This window comes from Apostichopus japonicus, chromosome 11 (assembly GCF_037975245.1).
Source record: "Apostichopus japonicus isolate 1M-3 chromosome 11, ASM3797524v1, whole genome shotgun sequence".
In the NCBI taxonomy this organism is placed as follows: domain Eukaryota; kingdom Metazoa; phylum Echinodermata; class Holothuroidea; order Aspidochirotida; family Stichopodidae; genus Apostichopus; species Apostichopus japonicus.
In genome coordinates this window covers 7,612,183-7,634,338 of record NC_092571.1, presented here as the reverse complement: position 1 = coordinate 7,634,338, position 22,156 = coordinate 7,612,183, and the positions used below count along the sequence as shown (strand labels likewise).

Here is a 22,156-nt window from a genome sequence, read left to right as displayed (position 1 = left end):
ATTTCATTAGATTAATGACAAAGAATATTCTTTATTGAACTTTAAGTATTATTAACTTGCTCATTTAGAAGCATTCAAAACATTGTAACCTACACAAATCTCTTTGTTACATTGAGGGGTATGTAAACTATGTGTATGGCTTAGTCAGGACTAGCAGAAATGGGGGAATTCCCTTGAAGAATCTAGAACTATGTTCTAGCTATGAACAATGCTAATAATCAAATCACACATGAACTGAACTAACTTACATGGAAGATGACATTAAAAATGCCTCCCCACCCCAACCCCCGCCCCCCTCAAGCAAAGGTAAAACAAGACTCTTATCGTGCTTAACAAGTCTCCGTTTCCATGAATTATGATCCAGAAGTTACTGACAACCTTATTATAGCATTGAATTTAGGCACAAAGTTAATTTCCATGTGTTGTACACCAATAAAATCCAACGCAATCAGTCCAGGTTATACTTCTATAACACTTTTAACTTTTTGAGAAAATGACCCTTTAAACAGCTGAGTTGTCATCGATCAAAGTGACCAAATTTATATAGTCAAATACACAAAACCATTACAGCGCAAACCTCGATGGGATAACAGAAGAATTATACGACCTCAAATGACACATTTAAAGCGTAGTGCAGATTTATCAAGGATGAATGCTGTTGAATGTCATACAAGCCTGCTCTGCTCTTTATATGGAGCTAAAAGAACATGTTTTGGTCGAGTTACTATAATTCATAAAACAATGGGTTGGAGTTTACTTTCAGGCCTGCACTGAGCAGCTGACCTTATCAATTTAGCCTTAAAGGAGCATTCCAGCACTTTTTAAATATGAAGATCTGGAAATACAGAATAGCTGAAACCTTACTCCTTTTTTTTCCTTCTTTTTTTGGAGACTATAATATATCATAAGTACAATTCTGGCTGGAAATGATATTATAATTTGCCTCCGAGCTAATCTAGGGTATTTACTAAGCAAAGTACCCTGATCGCACATGCCCCGCCCTGTCTCTGTTTTCCAACGTCCAACAGTGACCACAAAGTTCCGGACATACTTGATATTTATTAAGATGATGCTGATATTCCCCGGCTAGAATAAAAACCACTGTTAAAAGTGACCTGACAGATTCGAACCCACCAGAGTTACCATTTTGCAGTGTTGAGGCATCTCAAAGTCCCACCAAATCATTGAAAATTTGCCTTTTAATGCAAATGCAAAACATGGATTTCTACTCCTGTTTACTATATACCATCAACCGTATCCATGAAATCTATCGCATGGTAAATGTGAATGCTGTACAGCTGCCCTCTAAACTGTGCAGAATATGGACATACTCCTTTAACAGTCTACACACTACAATTTCTGCTCTCATAGTCAAACAAATGTACTGTACATCACAGCTCAGTCACTATCAAAGTCTTCAAAATTTTCACATTTTCTGTCGTACTGAAATAAAAGAATTCTCCTTCTTCAAATACATATCACGTTCAGATTCTGTGAGATCGAAAAAGCTCTCATTTCTTTCTAACCATTGAGATGCCAATCCTGATGTAATCCTGCAGCAGACAGTGATGTAATTGTAAATTACACTTTCTAACACTTCAATATTCTTTGCTCATGTTTGAGAAAGCTAAGAATGTCATCGACTTCACCACTCACTCTCTGGAACATTGAGGCCAGTCTTGAGATATTTAACTATCCCGTAAAGCTCAGCTTACAGTGTCGATATGAACTAAGCACCGGGCGTGAGAGCACATTTCCTTGGTATGATCAAAGAGGGTGTCAAGAATGTCTTTAACCGATGTTACGGCACAATTTTACTTCTTCGCTAACAGACAACCGCAGCGAAAGGCAGCGGAAGACTTGCGGACTTCTTCAAATTTACATCCGGCACAGCTTGTGTGGAACCACTGGTCGCAGTCATCACACTGTACCTGTTGCAGAGAGAAAGAGAAACCCATTACAGAGTGAATGAACATATACAAAACATAGCCACAAACATAGCCACAAAATGTATGCTATGAATTTTTTTCTTTTGTGTGTGTTATTTTGTCTTTAATAGCCAGGTGTTGATGACTGTTTTGTGATATAAATAAACTCTTTATAACTTCTATTCAAGTGTATTTACCTGGCTAAGAGATGTTCACATGGGAAACACAAATGGCTCCACCCTTAACTTACCCACGGTATCATGATCCCAGTTGGTCTGAGACACTCTGACGCTGAACATACTTCAAACTCTGTCGTTGTCCTCTTGGCTGAGGGCAGCACACCATCTGATTTCCTCTTTCTTGCATTGAGTTCAGTGGTTGATGAAGAGGATGTTGCTGAGGGAAGGATTGATCTCAGAATTAATAGCAGAATTGATCATGCAGAATATGTCAGCAGTAAAGACAGAATTAATATCAATAGTTATCTCAGAATATCAGTGGTGACTAGATCATTGGTGATGTCCGAGCTGACAGCAGTGGTGAAACAGAATTGATAGCAGTGTTGTCAGGATAGATATCAGTGTTGTCAGGATTGACATCAGTGTTGTCAGGATTGATATCAGTGTTGTCAGGATTGATATCAGTGTTGTCAGGATTGATATCAGTGTTGTCAGGATAGATATCAGTGATGTCAGGATAGATATCAGTGTTTTCAGGATTGATATCAGTGTTGTCATGATAGATATCAGTGTTATCAGGATTGATATCAGTGTTGTCAGGATTGACATCAGTGTTGTCAGGATTGATAGAAGTGTTGTCAGGATAGATATCAGTGTTGTCAGGATTGATATCAGTGTTGTCAGGATTGATATCAGTGATATCAGGATTGATATCAGTGATGTCAGGATAGATATCAGTGTTATCAGGATTTACATCAGTGTTGTCAGAATTAATGGCAGTGTTGTCAGGATATACATCAGTGTTGTCAGGATTTATATCAGTGTTGTCAGGATAGATATCAGTGTTGTCAGGATTGATATCAGTGTTGTCAGGATTGACTGCTCGGTGTTGTCAGGATTGACTGCTCAGTGTTGTCATGGTTGATATCAGTGATGTCAGGATTGATATCAGGGTTGTCAGGATTGATATCAGTGTTGTCAGGATTGATATGATCAGTGTTGTCAGGATTGATATGATCAGTTTTGTCAGGATTGATATCAGTGTTGTCAGAATTGATATGATCAGTGTTGTCAGGATTGATATCAGTGTTGTCAGGATTGATATGATCAGTGTTGTCAGGATTGATATCAGTGTTGTCAGGATTGATATCAGTGTTGTCAGGATTGATATGATCAGTGTTGTCAGGATTGATATCAGTGTTGTCAGGATTGATATCAGTGTTGTCAGGATTGATATCAGTGATGTCAGGATTGATATCAGTGTTGTTAGGATTGATATCAGTGTTGTCAGGATTGATATCAGTGATGTCAGGATTGATATCAGTGTTGTCAGGTTTGATATCAGTGTTGTCAGGATTGATATCAGTGATTTCAGGATTGATATCAGTGTTGTCAGGATTGATATCAGTGATGTCAGGATTAATATCAGTGATGTGAGGATTAATATTGGTGTTGTCAGGATTGATTTCGGTGTTGTCAGGATTGATATCAGTGTTGTCAGGATTGATATCAGTGTTGTCAGGATTGATATCATTGATGTCAGGATTGATAGAAGTGTTGTCAGGATTGATAGAAGTGATGTCAGGATTGATATCAGTTATGTCAGGATTGATATCAGGATTGATATCAGTGTTGTCAGGATTGATATGATCAGTGTTGTCAGGATTGATATCAGTGTTGTCAGGATTGATACAGGTATCAGTGTTGTCAGGATTGATATCAGTGTTGTCAGGATTGATATCAAATGTGACGTGAGATTTAAGACATAAGTTGTGATGTCGTGATTGACACCAGTGGTGATGTCAGAAAATGTCAAAAGAAGTTAAAATAGCTAAAATTTATTAATTCTTCTTTGAAGAGATGAACTTTGATGGGGTTCTGGAAAAAAAATTAATGAAGTAAATAACACAGCTCCAATAGACCTTGATGGATCAAATATCATTATCATTCAAGTTTGAGTCCACCACTTGTACACAGCAGGGAATACTTTAGTATTCACTTTGTGTGTAACAGTTTGGAAGGTTCTGAACAATTGTTCTCTTAATTATAAAATACTATGAATCCTGTATACAAACCTGCTATGTGTCTCTTACACTTGTATATCAAATTAGACCATTTTGGGATGTGACACCAGAAAAAATATTCCATGCCTAGGGGTTTAATTCAGATGAAAAAATGAAAATATTTATTTGAGACATTCTCTATACCTGGCTTGACTCCTGTCTGAGGAATAGATTTCCGCCTGTCGTCGTAGAATCTCGTGCTGTTGTTAATCCCTCCGATAGAAGTCCCAGCGGTGCCTAGAGACGTCGGTAGGACATCATCAGAAAAGGAGGGAAACTTTGGTGAGAAAGAGTCTTCCTCTTCCTCCTCATCTAGAAGCCTCTCAACTTTGCTCTTAACTTTAGACGTAATGGCAAAGATATCTTCATCACTCTCTGGAAAAAATATGAAAAGATCTTGATAGGAGACACAGAACCCAACACTATTCATTCATTGGTCTATGGAAGAGAGATAACTGTAGTCTATTATGAACAACTTCGCCAAATAGCTACTGTAGGTTTGAAGTTCCTGAAGGTTGGAGACTTGATCAAGTCTAAATATGACATCATCAAGCCTCATATGCAACCAAATTTGCATGTTTTTATTTATTTAATTGAATTACAATCTTTATTTCCTGTAATGGAGATGGGTTCCTACAAATGCTGAATATAAACTATTGAAGCTCTTAACTTGTCAAGTTGTCATGATAGGATGGGTTTCGTTGTCAACCTGCTAATATTCTACCTTGAAAAATATATGAAACGAAACACGAAGAGAAAGTCAAACAAATTTAGATCCTACTAGTGAAACTATATGACATTACATAATCACAAGACGACTGCCGAAAACAGACAACTTTCAAACTCAGATATCTCCCAAACTTAACATATCTCTTAGCTGTTTGAGAGAGTTGTTCACCATAAAGATTTCCAGCATACAATAACCATAATAGTTGGGGCCGAGGTTAAGAATATCTTTGTTTTCTTGCCCAACAATATACATGGCGCTTTTCAGACTTGTTCAATCTCGACAGGGTATGTAAATCACTAAAACATTCACAGGCCCTAGCTTCCACTTTCAATGACTAAATTGCTTGGCAGTTCCCCACGGATCCCTTTGCCTTCAAAGTCCCCCAGAAAGCTTTTCACAGACCTACTAATTTTTCCTTATGGACTAATCTGTTGCACATGAAATCAACTGGAAACTATCAAACTAAGACACCATCCTAGATTTTCTCCTAAACTGAATGTATAATTTACTTAGCAATTATTGACCCTGTCACATTCAGAAATACTGTAGTTTTCACTCAGAGTTTGGTAAATGATGAACATTTTTGACATAACTTTTCTATATTTGAGATAGGGCATGGTCACAGCTGCTATATTTTTTAACTTACCGATAGTCGAGTCCCCATCGCCTGTTTCATCATCTTTAGATGCGCTGGTGCTTCCCACTCCGCTAAGGAAGGGAAAGTCGAACTTTCGTTCGACCGTAAATGTCTTTTGTTGAGTTACAGGTTGAACTCTGCATGCGGGCACTCCCAGAATAAGTTGCTTTGGAAGAATGTTACTTGGTGGAAGCACGATACTTTCACCGAACGAAGATGTAATACAGTCGTCATCCTCTAGTCGATTACTGATCGGTTCGCAATCCACAGCGCCCTCTCTCCTTGTAATCTCACTCCTCTCTCGTAAGCGTTGCTCATCTCGGTTTAAACAGTTCTCTTTGATTCCTTGCCTGTCAGCATCCTTTCCTTTAGTGCCAGATTCACTCCCAACTAATCCAACATGACAGTTACTCAACGGTGAAGATCTCCTCGTCAATTTTAATTTCAAGCCATTCCTTGTTTCTTCGTCTCTTTTTTCGTTGTGCGTTCCTGTGGGTATGTTCTCTATCTTCCTGACAGCATCCTTGACAGAAACGCTCAATGTTTTATTTATGTCTCTATTCAATGTCTTGTTGGATTGGTTGTGATTATAGCTGCCCAAAGGTTGTCTGTTGGAAGAACCATCATCAGCGAGTGTCTTGGATGGGCTATTCTTACAGCTGCTTAACGATCGTCTGACTGACGAGGGACTGCAAACAGGTTGCTGTTCTGTGACCTCTTCTATCTACACAATATCATTTCAAGCCAAAGAGAGAAAAGAAGAGAAACATCAACTATAGATAGATAGATATTTATTCAGCCAATCATATAAAAATACAATGGAAATTGGTTGATAACAACAGCTTAAAACATTAAAAATTTGTAAACAACAAATAAGACGAATATTAATGTACATAGATATGAAAACGTGTATGTAAAGTTGGATGATGTTACCTCACATTGAATTACCATTTTCAACACTATATTAGGATATCCTCACATTACAATGCTTTTTTTTCTGGTGAAACATTCTTTTTTATCGTCATTTTGCCCCAAAAACGTTAGATTCCAGAATAAATAACAAAGGTAACTGCATAGTCTCCAGTTTACTCAAGTACTTTAGTGGCAACTTATTGTTTTTTTCACTTCAAAAATCTTGCTTTGTCTTTATTACAAAAAATTGGACAATTTGTCGTCCAGGAAGCAATTACTTTATCAATAGAGTCGTTTCCAATATTTATTCATATTTTTGCCTTTCTCCCCCCCCTTTTATTTTAATGCCTTTAGTTGGCAGTGATTTTTCTACCAACAAATATGAAATCGAGATCGATGCTAAGGTATAGATGTATTTCAGACAATTTTTTTTGTTTTCTACAACTCTATATGAACCTGTAAAACATCATGCGTTCACCTACTGTATGTCCATAACTGTGAATAGCGGAAATGGTTTACCCAAAATCGGTCTTCAAAGTGATTTTTTAAGTTTGTAGATATATAAAACGAGTCTCTCACCTTGAATCTAAATTCAGAGTTGGGTTGTTTAGCTACTTCCCATGGTTTAACTCTGATCCCTTGAAGATGGCCAAATGTTACAGTGTCACCAACAGAAATGTGGATGGAGCCTTGAATCTGTAGCAAATTTGAGTTATATAATAATATTGTTACTATATAATTTTTCCCCTCCCTTTATTTATCGTTAATCATCAATGTGATCAGAAACTTGCATATGATTTGTAACATAAAATCTTCACTTTTTATATGTATACTACACGGAACAACATTGCGGGAACGTACAAACTGCAAACAGATTGGGTAAAAGGAAAGTGAATTAAAAAAGCCTAATTGAATAAATCAATAAATCAGGACATACATAAGAAAAAGGCATTCCATAGCTCCACAAAAGTGACTTAATGTTTCTTAATCTGCAATTTCTGAAATAGTTGAACCTTTCAATACTAATCATGAATTTAAATTGAAAGAAAAACTCATCGATAATTGGATTTTGTTTATTTTGTTTGCAATCATAAATATAGTATTTCATATGAAGTATGAGAAGTATAGTGTTACTGTAACAGGTACTGTAACAGGCATCGCTCAGGCACAAAAATTTATGTTTTTTTTTAAATGATGAAGGGACACCGAAACGAACATTCTGCATGACTAAGACTGGACAATAGTTTGCAAGGCTTGACATTCTTCTCAAAAGTAATTATGATACAACTAAATAACTTAGACATGTTGAAGCGCCAAAGATTAGTGACATGTTTTGTATTAACAAGAAATAATGAACTAGTCTGAAATGGTTTTCTTTTTTGAGCTTTTCTTCTGAAAGTTATCGATTGATGACTGACTGCTTGATTGTTATTTCATGACATCGATAACATAACAATGGTGGTACCCAACAGCAATGATAACAATGATTCTGACAATGATGTAAATTAATGACAGTGAAAACCTGAACTACAGGTCCCATAAAAGTTCTCTATACAGTACTGATCAAGTTTTTCATATCAACATAGTGACAAAACATCAATGATAGAGACGATGAAAATATTGACCTACCGGTGAAAGTCTTTGTGTTGTAATAAGAAAAGGTAGACAGAAACTTGTGTTTCTGTCAGAAGTTTTGCAGAAGTCAGACAGAAAGTTTTGTACAACAATCTGTAATTTTACAAACTGTTTTGGCAAATTGTTAGATGTGCAACATTAAAGGGATATGATCCCTTGTGTTCTTTTTCTATCATTTCAACAGCTTCACACTGCAAGGTGCCGACAGTTACTGCAGTGATTTGTATGTACAGTATGTATGTATTTTAGATCCTCCTGCAAGCAGGAACTTGCGAAGAAGCCATCATTGGCTTATCAAAGCCGCAAGCTGACCGAAGTCAGTCTCTTAGATTCATATTTTAACGTCCATGATTATGAATTGTTAACAACTACAGTATGTAACTGTACGACATACATTAATCTTGGAGCAAGGGCGGCGGAACCGGGGGGGCACAGGGGGCACGTGCCCCCCCACTTTTCCTCAGGGTTAAAAATGTGCCCTTTTTCTACATAAAAATTGAGGTGTCTCAAGTTAGCAAGAGGCCAGGGAACCGGAATGAACACTCGGGAAGGGCCGTTTCTGGCCATCTGAGGGTTTGTAAAACCAAAAATTTTCTTGTACGCTCCGCGCCAACCGATGGTGGCGCTCCGCTCAGATAGTCGTGCATACAACTTTGGATATTGCAGAGCTAGTATGCATATTTTCTATGAAAGGGGTGGGGGGGGGGGGGCGTTGATGGAGTGATGTGTATACGCAAAAAAAAATAATACAATAAGAGTTATAAAGGGTACTAAATATAAGACTACATCAGTCCAATCGAATTTCTGCAAAGTGCCCTTTGATGTCGGTGCCCCCCCAGATTAAAAGTGCTTCCGCCGCCCTTGTCTTGGAGTGACTCGAACTCGGGACCTTATGATTGAAAGGCACCGACTTTAACCACTGAGCTAACACTCCTTTAGTTAGCTATGGAAGGTTGCATATTCTATGGACAGTACACCTTTGGGGCATGAATACAACATTGCAATACTTTTTTGTGCTGAAGTTTATTTTCATGGCAATCTTGAGAGAACATTTGGTTGTAAATGCAAGCGGTTGCTAAAACATTCTGGAAACGTTACCTTTTTATCATTCACAAATGTTCCATTTACACTTCTGTCTTGAATGGTTAATTCGACCATTCCATTTTCTGTTCTCGTCTGAGAAATAATGGCATGTTCCCTGGAGATTAACTTAGGATGTAGTGATGAGTTGATATAACAGTCAACAACCATGGAGTTGCGACCAATGACAGTCTCATCTTTCAATAACCTGAAAGAAAACATGAAAATAGTTCATCATCTTTACTTTCAATCATTTAAACTCCTAAAATATTTCTAGAGTAACGTGATCATGAAGATTTGTATATAATTGGTTCCTACTTTGATACTTTGAAAGGCTGAGAGCTGTACATTTTCCATGAAACACATTCGGAGGCTGTTTGCACCTGGTTGCCAATTTCAGAAACTACCTTGGAGAGCATTGCTTAAAAAATGTCTTTGCTAAAAACTTGAACTTGAGAATGTCAACTTTTTCACATCATGCTAAATATTATTGACAAGATACTTTTTGGCATCAAGCAGAATGTGCAAAGGCTGTGAAGTTTTCCTCCCTCAATGGCACTAAATATTGGTTTTTAACAAAAGGAGGTAGACCTAATGCATGTTCAACATTATAGTGGTGGTAGGTCTACCATATTCAATATACTCTACATTTCTAATATGTGTATGCTCAGGTTGTTGTAAATTCTCCCATGCTCCAAGTCCCACTAACGTAAAAGGCATTGAAGACTCGCCCCAAGCCGCGTGCGGCCATCTGAAAAAAGTTAACTTTCTGTTGCTTGCAAGTGACGTTTTGTTCGTGTCGCTACAAAATGCAGACAGTAATGAAACGTGATTCCTTGTTATCTTTAGCTGGACCTGAGATGTCCATCGCTATATCGTTTATACACTGTGCTGTGGGTATTGACCACAGCTGTATGTACTGACTGTACACTAGTGTCTAATTACGGACGGTAGCAAGCTGTGTGTTTATTTTCTGGGATCGATGGTGGTGTTACTGGTGTCTTATACTTCTGTTACACCTCATTCGAAACTAGGTCAGATTACCGGCATAAGACGTTTCTTTTTGCACGAGTCTACACATCCTTTAAGTGGTGGCCTACTCAAGTATAAATATTATATAGAGCAAAGTAGGGAAATCATGCACCTCACAATTAGCCTGAAGCAAATTTTTGACATTGTAGAATAAGCTAGGCATACCTAGCCCTTTATCCTCATATTTAATATTCAAGTTACAAATTTATATAGCCTATTAGTAACAGTTCCAGGTTCCCTAGGAATAAACTGTGATATACTGATGCTTTTTTACTGTTAAAGTTAATGCAGGCCTACCCGTTGTTACTATGGGTGCACAGTGGAATAGCCGCCAGTATTGAGTGCAAGGTAAGACTGCAGGCTTTAGTCAACAGCTTTCCATCTACCATACCTTTACAATTACACCGCGCAGCGTTATGTTAGGTAATACACATTTATGTCTATGCATAGGCATTCAGTCTACAAGAGTATACATGGCGTAGCGCTAACACTAACAGTAACACTAGTATCAGTAACCTGTTATTATTGAGTTAGTCTAAAGGCAACTGAGCTGACGTTTGTATACACTAGATATAGGCTTGCGTAGACAGATTAGTTACCGAAATGTATCTTTCACGCCGTGACAGGTGGCTGGATTCCCAACTCTTCTCATTTGGATAACACTGTTGCTCATAGTAACAAGACTCGTGCATTTTGTATTTCATGGAATAAAAAGTATTTATTTTGCGAAAGTGAAAACTCCCGCTATTGAGCGATTGGGTAGCACATTAACAACTAAACGTTCCATCTGCCAAAACGAACGATGACACAAATGTACAGTCCCGATGCAAGGGACTGGGGTTGGAAGCGGATTAGTCGTTCGGTAGTTTGGTTTTCGTTCCCAGGTTCTTTCTTGGGCGACTTTTTCTTAAAAAGTAACTATATAGTGTTGTAATGGAGTTTGGAGTTTTCTACTACATTCGTTATTCCTGTCTTTACAAACACATTTATCAGCCAGAAGTTTATTTGTTTATTTATTTGTTTTATCACAAAAAAAATACAATGTGAAAGGAAGTCTTCTATAAAGCCTGAATTGGCTTAACAGAGTAGAAGACTCCCTGGTAAGGAAAAAAGATATAATAGAAGTTGAATGAGCAGCATGATACAGATACTTTCAGGAGTAATAACTAGACAGGATAACATTGTCCTAGTTCAAAGAGAATTTAACTATACATGTATAATTACTTAATATATATAAATATAGCATATAGACCATATAAGTATGTTGTGATAATGTATTTTCTTATATGCTTCTTAAATAAACTCAACGACTTTTTGGTCTTTATATTATCTGAAGTAGCTTTCCTTCTGAGGTAACTTTTCTCCTAAATCATCCTCTTAAACCCAACTACTTTCGTTGACCTGTCTGATCTGATGAATACACACTTGAGACAAACGTAAGAAAAGCTGCATTGGTTTAGGAATTATTACATTTTCGATGTTTTATACGCAAGATTATCGGATTGTATGAGGCTAAATATAATACCACATTTAGCCACGAATACTGTAACTCTAAATGATGTACTTTCTAAATTGACCGGAAAAAACACCCCCACCCCCCAACAACAGCATGCTGGTTTCTTTCGTGTGTATTTCAGCAAAGGTCTATGTTCATCGTTGCTGCGTTAGTGAGAAGTTACTATAGTAACATCGCATAAAACGCGCCTGGATGTGTTAGTATGGATATCTAACGACAGAGATACTCTTTGAAGCGACATTGTTGCCGACAAGAACACATTGTTTCACTGCTAAGCCGAATTCATAAGTACACTAAGTAGCTTACATTTACTAAATAATACATCATTTCTACTGTTCAACTTGTAGAAAGTTGAAGATCCGAATTGACACGAAAATACTGTTGCCAGTCGTTAAATATTAATGTTCAAATTAACAATTTTCTATGCTCTGTACGGTGTTCTTTCAATTCATTGACAACTGAGGGAAACTTCCCGTTGTTACGTATAGAGACAGGATCCCCGTTAGACCGCAACTGAACATTTGAAAAATTCTCGCATAGATTCCTTTTGCCGTGAAAGGAATCAAAACTGGAACCCCACCTATTCCTATTTAACCACGATGTTCCTCCTATAGTACCTATTAATTATCGACACAATGTAATTCCATGGTTACTGTTGCTATGGTAACCATAGGCTGCAGCAGCCAACTGACTACAATATATCATCCCCACGTACAATACATGTTTATGAATGGGATAATAACAGCAAGAAGAAGGACAAACATATATGAAAGCAATTTTCCATTTTCACTTGTAATTTATTTCAGAACTATTTTGTGAATGCACAACTGCTAAACAAATATATTTTTTTTCAAAGTCTCGATTATCGCCTCTTACTGATTCCTCCAATATGATGTTTCCTTTTAATATGTTTACTAAGTTAATGAACATTTGTTAAATACCTCAATTTAACTCATTTAAATAATTGGTGTGTTGTTTTCTTTCTCACAGAGATTGACAATTGTTAACAACTGTTTACCATATTAATGTAGATCATGAATAATCAAACTGTTAGTTCTTACCTCTTTAAAATGGTCATGAATATTTAATACCTGTATGCTTCTACAATAAATATACATGAGAATTGGAATATTAATAACACTGCCATATATTACAAATATGTAATATAATTCTATATTTCCCATATTTTGCAACTTGAGAATGTCTCTATGTGAACATTTATCTTTATCTAACATCTGAAAACGATTATGTAAATAAGAATGCCCGGAGAGAGTTAAAAATCTACAATCAAGCTTCTGATAAAAACAGCTAAAAGGCAACATCAGTGGCAACAATCATGCAGCTGATTTTGAAACGAATAGGACAAAAAGTAAGAAAGTTAGAATCTCTGTTTTGAATACTAACAAATGATCGACATTGTGAATTATTTTATATGAAGTATACATTTATGAAGAGCAAAAAAAATCACTAAATAAACCAGTTTTTAATAAAGTGTGTTCAATTTTACTTCCTTACCTCATTACTTTCTTCTAAAACACAACTTGGGAAATGATAAAGCATAACTGTCATGGATATCTGAGGAAGTTGTGTGTTTCTATGGTTTCAAGAAAATTCAAAGGATCAACATGCACTAAATGCTGAGATAGACCTGGGCCCTATTTCATAAATAATACTTACGAAACTTCTTAATAATTCTTCGTAAGTCACTTAAGAAGTTTTAACAAGAAATAATTCTTATCTTACGAAAGATTAATCTTCTTAAGCCCAAGATAAGAATGTTCTTGACTTTTATGAAATAGAGCCCTGGTCATCATGGACGGATCTTCAAGGTGAATTGTCAACTCCCCACAGCCTGTTCATGTCTTATAATGAACATAGTCTTTGGCAGTGGTACATCATTTAGTTGACATTTGGCTATTTTATTTTTGTTATAGAAGGATAGAGATTTAATTCTTTCAGTTACAAAGATCATGTTATGTGATCATCCACATGAAAAGGAAATCCAGTGGTAGAACTTGACAGTTGAACAACAGGTGTAGGACTATAAATGAAAGTTATGCCAGCCCCTGTGCATATAAATAAACAAATACACACAAAAAGGTGCATGCCACTTAATTGTATCACAGGTAAAGTATCCCCCCTCACCTTAACCCTAACATCCACCCCCAATACTCCCCCATCCACTCCAACCTAACCCTAAATGCCCGACTGCAAATCAGGAAACATTAGGGGCCTGTCACTTAAATGGATCACAGATCAAATTTCTCCCTAGCCCTATCCCTAATGACCCCCTCCCTTCTCTCTCTAACTCCAAGCCCCCTTAACTACACCTGCCTATCACGCACCCTCCAATATAACCCAAATTACACCTCACCCACCCCTTCTTAACTTTCATTCCAGGATTCCAGCGATACACTTCTTATTTCTACATATCCTGAGAGATTTAAGCTCACTGGCACAGCAAACAAACCTAAAAATAATCAAAACTTTTTTAAAAGCAAATGTTTACTGTACATCTGTAACAACTACATGTGCTTTCTACAATACTTGAATAAAAACGAATTCTTTGTTTAAAAAAATGTACACCTAATACTCAGCTATCATGTAATGACACAATACACTTACATAAATACATATATTACAGATAATTGTTGAAGTCACAGATGGTGCTATGGTGGGTAAGAGTTAGAATTCAGACATGAAGAATTTGCCCACTAGCAATAGCTAACTAATTTGCCCACTTGCCATAGCTTACTAATTTCAACACTTTCTGGAGCTCAGCTCACGGTAACTTTATCTCTGCTGTAAACAGATTATGCCCCGTGAACAAGCAGAGTTGATTTGCTCACGCCTTTATTTACATGCAGCTTCCGTCATCCTTCTATGCACCGAGGCCACGTTTACATTACGTACCAGACCCCATACCTTTTTTTTTCCAGATTTTAAAACAACTTGAAGATGAATTGATCTGAACCTCTGCACATTCATTTTAGCCCCTGTGCTTGTTATCAGACCATGTTCTCATGATCACTTGAACAGGAAGATCACGTTTGTCTAATAAAAGATGAGGTGCAAAATCATGAGTTTTGTGATGTGATGGGCTGCTATCAATACCTCTACTAATGTGTCTATTTTCCCGCATAACAAACAACAATGGTGTTAAAGGTCACCTCTGATCCTAATCTGCATTTTCATTACAACACACAGAGTCTGAGGTATGCAGAGGTATGGTCATTCTTTGACCCCAGTCTATTGTAGGATTTCAGCTGGAAAACCGGTCTACAACCCAGATGGTGGTTTGCGGGCTCAAGCTTATAGCTAATGGGCACTTTCTTGGTATGTCTTTAAAACATTAAATTATGATGTTATAGCATACATGGAATTTCAAAAGATCACAGCTTCAAAAAGATTGCAAGAAATATGATTACTATATTCAAATGTCTTCACTAAATTTTTTTTTCTTGGATAAAAAGCAAATATTTTATGAAAGTGGAAGTGACAAACAAAGGTAATTTGGCAGATATAAAAAATATTTTGCCATCAATTTTGATAAACATTTCAAGGTGAGTTCAGAAGAATTGTAAAAATATCTTAAATAAATATATTGGTGAATACCAAGGTTGTACTTATAGGGTAAGGAGGTGTTCAGTTGTAACAATATAAAGTATAGTAGACGGACAGTCTTAACAGTATTAACCCAAAAATGGGTTGCAAAAGCCTTTTGGTGGGTACCTTGATCTTTCAGGACGTAAATAAAATTATGTACAGCTTTGGAAGATTGCCGCACTAAGATCGATGAAGTGAATTTTAATACCAAATCCATAGTCCAAACTAGATTTCATGCATTTATATTAACTTTGATTTGAAGGGTGGGTGACTGGTGGGATGTGGCTCAGTCCTAACAGCAGATCCTGGGTGATGCATCCTAACATTTGATGGACCACTGTTAAAGTTTATTCATTTTTTTTTGCATTTTCTCTGCAGTTATTTGATCTCTGTGATGTCATATATGGACCTCACCAACAATTGCAATTTTTTTAAAACTTTGAACTGTTTGAAGTATTATGAAGTAATTATGAAACTTTGAAATTCAATTGTGTGACAAGAGTTTATTTTCTAACTTATATTCTTGTTTTCAATAGTTAGATGTAAACTCAGTAGGAGAGGTGTCCTTATTGCATCAAGTAAAAACAAAAGACTGGTGTTTTGCATGTATGACATCACAAGTGATTGCGTAATATACCAATCCAAATCAAATGAACAAAATTCGAAACTTTATCGGCGATAACTCATACGATTTCGAGAGGTACTGGGAGATGAGAGGTATTGGAAGTGTCCTTTGTGTTAAATATCTTTTAAATCTTAGACCTTGGTATCCATTTAAAGTGTAGAGATGACAACTTAAGCTAAGAATAGACAGTTAATAATTGAATGCACGCTGGTACTTTATGTTCCTGGCTACTTTGCTTCGATGGCATTGAATATGCATGGACGTTTATTTCGGTGAGATGCGACATAGTAACGATAGAAACACTATAGAATGAATATTGGTTCTAAGGAAGAACAATTAAACTTTGAAAGCCCAATAGAATAAAAAAAAGAGTCTAAATATATCAATATATGGCCAGAGGGGGACAACTCCCATACCAGATGAGATATCTCTGTATTTTGACATTGTCATCTTTACTACCTTCCTTAACTATCTCCCTTTGACTCCTTTCTTTCCTCTGGTCTGTCGTGGTACCTGTTTCCCAGCGGCACCGGAGCCCTTCTTGTCCTTGACAGGCAGTTTACCTTAATGAAAGAATAATTAATAATTAAAAACAAAAAAATTATTAAGGTAAAAGATTGTGAACAAAGCGAATATTTGTAGAGGTGACAACCTACAATGAGTAAATAATGAATGCCCATCTAAACTATTACCCAGACTGAGACATCGAAACGGAATAAATTCAGATGATTAAATTGTAATGTCTTTGGTAAAACGAAACCGGTTTTAGAGAAGCAGCTAAAATGCTTCTTGTTAATTGGACAGGAGTGCCCATTTTTGTTGGTGATATTCTACCATATTACTGCATCTCAACATCTTTTTCCTCAAAGGCTTTTCTTTATTTTCATCAAATTATTGTTACTAAAGTTGTTCTTTAAAATGTGATTGAATTAGTCTTCTTTCAAAGCAAGGCTTCACCAAAATCAAATTTTGGCAATTTTTGATTGGAATAATAATAATAATATTTTAAATGATTTTGACAATATAAAGAGAAAGAAATACCCATTCATCTCAGTTGTCCACAAAGAAATGTCAGTTATGCTTCTGTTGCCAGATATATTCATGGAAATTTTACCAAGTTTTTTAAAAACATTCAAGGTGTGGTTTTCACCTAGTGCTAGTGTAGGGAATTTACAACAAAGTTTTTTGAAGCAGTCTACTTGGACAAACAGAGTACTTATTTCCTTCAAGTAAAAGGCAATATAATTTGCAGTGATTCTGAGAGCTGCATAAAGAAAGTGTAAGGAGAAAAGTTACCCAACCTACCATCTGTTTACCTTATTTTAATGAACAATTCTCCCAAATAGCTAAAGACAAAATGTTGCTCTGTTTGGCAGCTATCCCAGTTTTAGAAGTGGTGTCTGGGGAATGTCATTTTATAACTCTTTAATGTCATAGTACCACAAAGACATGAAACCTTTCACTTTATATCTTTGTTTCTCTTTCTATATTTTCAAGATTGAAATGCTACATATTAATGCTTGATCAAGTCTTCAGTTCGTGTGTGAAGGAAAGATAAAAACTTGCAATATCTCCCGAATGCAATAACATTTTTCTTAGCCGCTGCTAGGGAAATTTGTTCGCAACAAGATATCTCTATTACATATAGCAAGGGCGGATCAAGGATTTTTTAAAGGAGTGGGTACAGCCCTGACTCCCCTCTAGGTGGATCAGGGGGTTCCTGCCTCAGAACTATTTTTTTTTAATTTGGTGCATGATGCATTCTGAGGCAAATTTAGTCTATAAATTAAATAAGTTTTTGTTGCAAGGTTGTGCTTATAACTACTTTGGAATAGTTTATTTAAAATTGATAAAGGGGTGGGTGGGTATACATCCCCATCAACTACCCCCTGCATCCACACCCATGAAGCAATGATTTTTTTATATTTTTTATATTATTGTCATTTTTAATGAGGGTAGTTCTGCTCAGCATAGAAGCACTGCTTTTCCAAAGGAGCCCTCAATACAAAACACATATACAATATCATGCAGTAGAAAAACGGTAAACATCCAAAAGCACCAAAAGGACTGCAAAATGTTAGACAAACACATATCAGACATCTAAAGAAAATATATAAGTTTTCATGATGATGGATTGATTTACTCCTCAGTTTATTCTTTAAAGGTTCTTACTTTTCTTTCCTCCTTTTCGAGGATTCAGTGGACAACCATTAGGTCCCATCAGGTGACTCTTCCAGCTCTCGTCATTGGCTGGAATTTGTGTTTCACAGAGTGGACATCGAGCCATCCCTTCGGCGAGCGCTGTAAAGTAGAATGTTTAAAAGTAGATTTAAAATATTCAGTGAGCAAAGTCCCAACACAAACAGGTATCAATACCAGTTTACCTTTGTAATAGGAATACGTCCATCGTGTGTTCCAAAAGAACTTAAAAGTAAACAGTTTGGTCTCTCTGCATGCTCATACACCAATATTTACAAAACTACACAAATATGCAAAGAAGTATAACCCATTTTATTCACTTATCACTGGTACATTTACAGTATATTATGACAATCTGCCGTTAGAAATTGCAAAAATTTGCTACGCAAAATATAGCCACTAAACTAGTCCACGTTATGGTCACTACGGATGTTAGACTTGGAATGAGGAACTGTTGCTTTTCAAACCAAGCATCAACATTTAAATCTCTGACTGCAAGACTTTATAGGAATTCTAGCTCCAATGGGAAGCCTGCTTCCTAAACTGTTTCTTTAGAACCCCATGCTGTGATGTCTCTCAGCTAGCTGTGATGTCTCTCTCAGCTAGCTGTGATGTCTCTCTCAGCTAGCTGTGATGTCTCTCTCAGCTAGCTGTGGTGTCTCTCAGCTAGCTGTGATGTCTCTCAGCTATCTGTGATGTCTCTCTTAGCTAGCTGTGATGTCTCTCTCAGCTAGCTGTGATGTCTCTCTCAGCTAGCTGTGATGTCTCTCTCAGCTAGCTGCAATGTCTCTCTCAGCTAGCTGTGATGTCTCTCAGCTATCTGTGATGTCTCTCAACTAGCTGTGATGTCTCTCTCAGCTAGCTGTGATGTCTCTCTCAGCTAGCTGAGAGATCTCTCAGCTAGCTGTGATATCTCTCAGCTAGCTGTGATATCTCTCTCAGCTAGCTGTGATGTCTCTCTTAGCTAGCCATAAATTTAAAGGGCTAAAAACCACCTAATATATATTCCTTGGTGACTGATGATTTAAGCCTACTGCACACTGAATGAAAGTTAGTAAACAACAGCATACAGACATTTCTCACATGAATCAACATTTCAAATATCAATCACCGTGTAACAAGTGAGAAACATTCCTGTCAGACTCCATTGGGAAACATTGTTTACCGATTACTTTGTTATTTTCCTGCTACCCAACAGGTAATGCTCTGTAAAGCTTGGAAACCCATTTTAAAACCACCAACTATATAGTTTAGGATCTAGTCTACTTTACATACAGATGTTGACAACTTGTCGTCATTAACTGCTAACGGCAATGATCAGCTAATGGAACCACACAGTAGAGAAATGGGTATAAGAAATACCTCATTAGCATAAAGACTGCACGTTAAACTAATTTGATTTCCAAAGCATACAAGTATCTTTCAAATAATTTACTTCCAGAATTAATTATCTAGCAGAGATTAAGCTTATCTCATATCACAGGACACAGCCAGCTTGGTTGCTCTTGAGCCATTTTGAAAGTTAGTTTTACTTACGTTCACATATCTTTTCAGTGACATATCGGTCCAGTTCGGTCTTCTCGTGAGCCTCTGAGCACCTCGGACATTTCGCAAATTTGGTCCTGCTCTCACACTCTGTCAAGAGATGTTCAGTCTGGCCAGAAACTTCCACCACCTAAAATTTCATGAGAAAGTCAGAATTTTCAGTACCATTGCACCATGTTAAAGAGAAAACCTGCAGCAGCTGCAAACTTCCTTGCGGTAAGGCTGAGTCATTAACAAATAATAGAGATCTCTGTAGACCATCATGCAGCCTGGCTGCAGTGAAACTGCAGCTCCCTCAGTATCAAATGTTTTACACAGTGTCTTACTCAGCTGCTCATATTGAGATGATTTGCCCTCTTTGCTTATCATTTTTTGATGCTGGTTATAGTTCTTTAGACCATCATGCAGCCTGGCTGCAGTGAAACTGCAGCTCCCTCAGTATCCAATGTTTTACACAGTGTCTAACTGAGCTGCTCATATTGAGATGATTTTCCCTCTTATCCTTCCATCTTTTGATGCTGGTTATAGTTCTTAAGACCATCATGCAGCCTGGCTGCAGTGATATTGCAGCTCCCTCAGCATCCAATGTTTTACTGAGTGTCTTCCTGAGCTGTTTACATTGAGATGATTTTCCCTCTTTTCCTTCCATCTTTTGATGCTGATTATAGTCCTTAAGACCATCATGCAGCCTGGCTGCAGTGATATTGCAGCTCCCTCAGCATCCAATGTTTTACTGAGTGTCTTCCTGAGCTGTTTACATTGAGATGATTTTCCCTCTTTTCCTTCCATCTTTTGATGCTGATTATAGTCCTTAAGACCATCATGCAGCCTGGCTGCAGTGATATTGCAGCTCCCTCAGCATCCAATGTTTTACACAGTGTCTTACTGAGCTGCTTATATTGAGATGATTTTCTCTCTTTTCCTTCCCATCTTTTGATGCTGATTATAGTTCTTAAGACCATTATGTAGCCTAGCTGCAGTGAAACTGCAGCTCCCTCAGCTTCCAATGTTTTACACAGTGTCTTACTGATCTATTTATATTGATACCATTTTCCTACCATATTTTGATTCTTGCAATATTTCCTAAGAATGTTTTATACAATGTCTTACTAAGCTGTTTAAATAGAGACCATTTTCCTTCCTGCTATATTTCCTAAGATCATCAAGCATCCTGTCTGATATAACATTATTTCTGAAACATATTAAATCCAGGTAATGAAAGTTTTATTACTAACCTGTTTACATTTAGGACATTTCTTCAGCATAGGACACTGTTTCCAGTAATGAACATCCATTCCTCCATCTCGATATGCCTCGTTCTTGTCTCCACAGAAGACGCACTGGTCATCCTCCCCTGCTTCTGATTGCTCTGCGATGCTCGGAGTTCTGGTGGGTATCTTCGTCTTTCCTTTGACCCCAGGACTTATAGCTGTTGTGATTTGTAGAGAGAGGGCAGCACATTATTATTGTCTCAATAAACAGTCTGTATACACGTAATACATGCAAGGCAGAATTTAAGATTAAATCTAATTCCTTTTCTTTTAAATCTCAATGCAACTCACAACATAAATGTAAACATTTTGTTACAATTATATAAACCATGAAAGATAAAAAAAATTGTGTTTTAATTTGAAACATTTGTAATAAGTCCAGGGGTAAGTTTATTTTTTGGGAATGATAAATGAGGAAAGTAATCAAAGCATGGATATAATGAGTTTTTGATCTCTAATATTACAACCAGGGGCTCTGGGTCAATTCGATAACCGGGCAAGTATAGAGCAAAACTTGCAGGTTTTCTAATGTCTGGAATAGCTCATAACCCACCGAAAATGACCATAACCTACTCTTGAGTCTGGCACAATAGCTTTTGCAGACTTTCCTTCCTCCTAGTTTGTGAACCGTCTCCCTGGGCTATGATGTATTCCTTGGTAGTTGTTCAATGAAACCATTTGACCAGCAGATTTCTTACCGACCAAAGTAACGATAAATTCGACAGAAGCTTCTTAAAGCCCTGCCTAATTACTGATGAGTTGTATTCCTAGGGATTTTTTAAGTTTTACTATATGTAATAGGACCCACGGAGTCAATCACTTTTAAACTAACCATAAACTTAAATCATAAATGGTTCCTTACCTCTTGGTGTTTTTGACTGGTTGCCGTTGCTGTTGGTGTTCAGAGAGCCGCCTTCTTTATTCTGCCGACAAAAAACAGCATAACCAATTCAAGAAAAGATTCAAGGTTAGGATAAAATATTGCAAGACCTTGGAGCTCTTATCATTTCTTATTGGAACATGAGATATGAAGACATAACTTGTTGGCATTATTTATGATATTTTGTGAAATAATAATGTCCATTTATGGTAATGATTATTGAAATTTTTTGCATGATGAATTTAAACAAAACTCAATATCTGATATTTAAACAAAAATAGAAGGCAGTGCATGTGAAAGAAATAAAAACAAACTTGT

At 36.9% G+C, this 22,156-nt stretch overlaps 2 protein-coding genes across 5 annotated transcripts in view; both read right to left on the bottom strand.

Annotated features, from left to right (window-relative positions):
• Positions 1–306: 306 nt before the first annotated feature.
• LOC139975964 (uncharacterized) lies at positions 307–10,989 on the bottom strand. Of its 2 annotated transcripts, none has more exons than XM_071984275.1 (7): positions 10,796–10,989; positions 9,183–9,372; positions 7,029–7,145; positions 5,547–6,261; positions 4,315–4,545; positions 2,179–2,324; positions 307–1,931 (listed from the first exon to the last, which is right to left on the bottom strand). In XM_071984275.1, exons 1-7 carry the CDS (start codon positions 10,867–10,869, stop codon positions 1,815–1,817), a joined length of 1,590 nt encoding a protein of 529 aa, XP_071840376.1. In that variant the 5' UTR covers positions 10,870–10,989; the 3' UTR covers positions 307–1,814. The 2 variants fall into 2 exon arrangements, with proteins under 2 accessions (XP_071840376.1, XP_071840375.1); XM_071984274.1 differs by lacking the exon at positions 10,796–10,989 and adding an exon at positions 10,494–10,704.
• A 354-nt stretch (positions 10,990–11,343) lies between these two features.
• LOC139975962 (centrosomal protein of 104 kDa-like) overlaps positions 11,344–22,156 on the bottom strand; it is a 32,143-nt gene continuing 21,330 nt past the window's right edge. The window contains exons 17-21 of one of the 3 annotated variants that reach the window (XM_071984272.1): positions 21,821–21,881; positions 20,923–21,116; positions 19,679–19,817; positions 18,116–18,244; positions 11,344–16,506 (exon numbers count right to left, since the gene is read on the bottom strand). In XM_071984272.1, the coding sequence (XP_071840373.1) occupies positions 16,412–16,506; positions 18,116–18,244; positions 19,679–19,817; positions 20,923–21,116; positions 21,821–21,881 (618 nt within the window). In that variant the 3' untranslated portion in view covers positions 11,344–16,411. The remainder of the gene's footprint in view (positions 16,507–18,115; positions 18,245–19,678; positions 19,818–20,922; positions 21,117–21,820; positions 21,882–22,156) is intronic. The other 2 variants (XM_071984271.1, XM_071984273.1) reach the window with 2 other exon arrangements.

What these genes read in the sequence shown, in the direction of transcription:
- LOC139975964 (XM_071984274.1), bottom strand. Translation starts at nt 10,585, where the DNA reads ATGGTAGATGGAAAGCTGTTGACTAAAGCCTGCAGTCTTACCTTGCAC. An exon ending in CATTTGTGAATGATAAAAAG is followed by an intron (nt 7,146 to 9,182) that starts GTAACGTTTCCA and finishes AATTTGCTACAG; the next exon opens with ATTCAAGGCTCCATCCACAT. An exon ending in TCAGACAGGAGTCAAGCCAG is followed by an intron (nt 2,325 to 4,314) that starts GTATAGAGAATG and finishes TCCTTCCCTCAG; the next exon opens with CAACATCCTCTTCATCAACC.